The sequence below is a fragment of the Nematolebias whitei genome, chromosome 6 (assembly GCF_014905685.2).
Source record: "Nematolebias whitei isolate Nwh7 chromosome 6, NemWhi1, whole genome shotgun sequence".
Lineage (NCBI taxonomy): Eukaryota > Metazoa > Chordata > Actinopteri > Cyprinodontiformes > Rivulidae > Nematolebias > Nematolebias whitei.
The window spans coordinates 49,569,699-49,571,650 of NC_056503.1; the positions used below are offsets into that span (position 1 = coordinate 49,569,699).

A 1,952-nucleotide genomic window follows, 5' to 3' on the forward strand; every position below is an offset into this window, starting at 1 on the left:
TGTTTCATTTTTTTATGTAATTTCTTCCATGTCCTTTTCATTTTATATGCTTTCTTATGATTGTCTACTGTTGTGTTAATGTTTAAAACAGTTCTCTTGAAAATGTGTCCTTGTGACTCAATGAGACTAAGCTGTATAAATAAAAGTTGACTGAATGTACTCCACACGTTATTAATTTCCAATCCTTTAATGTTTATTTACACGTATTGTCTAATTTTATTGCCTGTTTGTTTTCATACCATGCTTTGATTTGTTCAGCACTTGTTTTAAATGTATTATATATTTAAAGTTGATTATAATATTTTACAGCACAGAACAGTAACCAGCAGGTAAAAACTCATTTTTCTTTATGGCTCTAAAAGTCGCTCAAGTAAACAACTATAAAAACTTATTTCTTCTAGTATTCATGCCAGAATTATGTTATCGGAAATCTTCACACCTGGAGTATATATGGAGAGTTGTTCCTCAGATACATAAATAAATTTAATTTACTTCATGCACATTTTATGTACGTATCACTTGTTCATGGAACTAGGTCTGCACAGAATGGAATGTGTTTAACTGATCCAGTCACCTTCTCAGAGATTCTTTATGGTCATTCCACCACATGTGGTACATGTGGAATTATGTGCCCAGGGTCCCTGTTACATCCAACAATAAAATGTAAAAGAAAAATAGTACCAGTTCCATCAAAATAGTACCAGTTTCATCCCTCTCCTGTCCTTCTTCTGTATGACTCCACCTCACTGCAGATCCCGGGACATAAATCTGGACTCAGCACCGAGCAGAGTTTAAGAGGACAGTTCACGAGGGAGGACCAGGTGGAGGGAAAGCCATGTCAACTCCGTGGAAAGAAGAAGATGATGAGCTTAGAGCAGGAGGAGTAAAAGAACAGAAACCCAAACCACCCAAACCCAGGTTCTCCTTCAATGAGATCAGGGTGCTGCTGGACGCTGTGAAGAGGAACAGATACATCCTCCTCAGTGAGTCGAAGGACTTCATCATATTTACTCTCCTTACTGCTCCTTGTTTTAAATAAAATGATGAAAGATCTGATCCAGTCACAACGGGACAGCTATCTAAAGTCAGTCCATGTAACTAAAATTCACATTGAGTTTCTTCTTCTTTCAGGGAAGTTTAACCAGGGTGTGTCAGCAGAAGCCAAGAAACAGACGTGGACTGAGATCACAAATCAGGTCAATGATTTAGGAGAGAATCACAGAGAGGTTTGCAACTTAAGCTCCACAGATTCTTCTTGAGAAATGACTTGTCTCCTGCATTCACAGGAAACTTCATTACATCATAACTGTTTTAATGATCAACATTTTATTTTAAGGTGCGGCAGATCATGAAGAAATGGACCGACCTGAAATGTGATGGGAAACGTCGGATCGTAGCTTCGCGTGGCCCCAATGGCTGCAAACTGAGGAGGAAGAACCTGGGCCCCGTGGAGAGGATGGTCCACAAGATCCTGGTGATGGGTCCTACAGGAGGTCAGGCAAAGCAAGACATGCATTTAGGAAAACCATCATCTGTGAATTAGCCAAGAAGAAACACGACAGTGAGAGGACTGAAGAGAGGAGACAGGAATATAAGGAGATGGGAAGTAGAGCAAAGAGGGAAGTAGCTAAGGCAAAGCAGAAGATGTATGATGAGTTGTATGGGAGACTGGACACTAAAGAGGGCGAGAAGGACTGGTACCGATTGGCAAGACGGAGGGATCAGGCTGGAAAGGATGTGCAGCAGGTTAGGCTTGTTAAAGGTAGTAATGGTAATGTTCTAACAAGTGAGGAGAGTGTGATGGGAAGATGGAAGGAGTACTTTGAGGAGCTAATGAATGAAGATAATGAAAGAGAAAGAAGAGTAGAGGTCATAGAAACTGTGGACCAGGAAGTGGGAAAGGTCAGTGAGGGTGAAGTCCAGAAAGCTCTGAAAAGAATGAAGAAGGCAGT

At 40.6% G+C, this 1,952-nt stretch overlaps 1 protein-coding gene across 1 annotated transcript in view; it reads left to right on the forward strand.

The window, feature by feature from the left end:
* LOC119411456 (formin-like protein 3) overlaps positions 1-1,493 on the forward strand; it is a gene marked incomplete at its 3' end in the record, with an annotated part of 2,115 nt that extends 622 nt beyond the window's left edge. The window contains 3 exon segments of the mRNA XM_037678408.1: positions 753-983; positions 1,132-1,226; positions 1,337-1,493. Coding sequence (XP_037534336.1) covers positions 836-983; positions 1,132-1,226; positions 1,337-1,493 — 400 coding nt within the window.
* Positions 1,494-1,952: the final 459 nt, after the last annotated feature.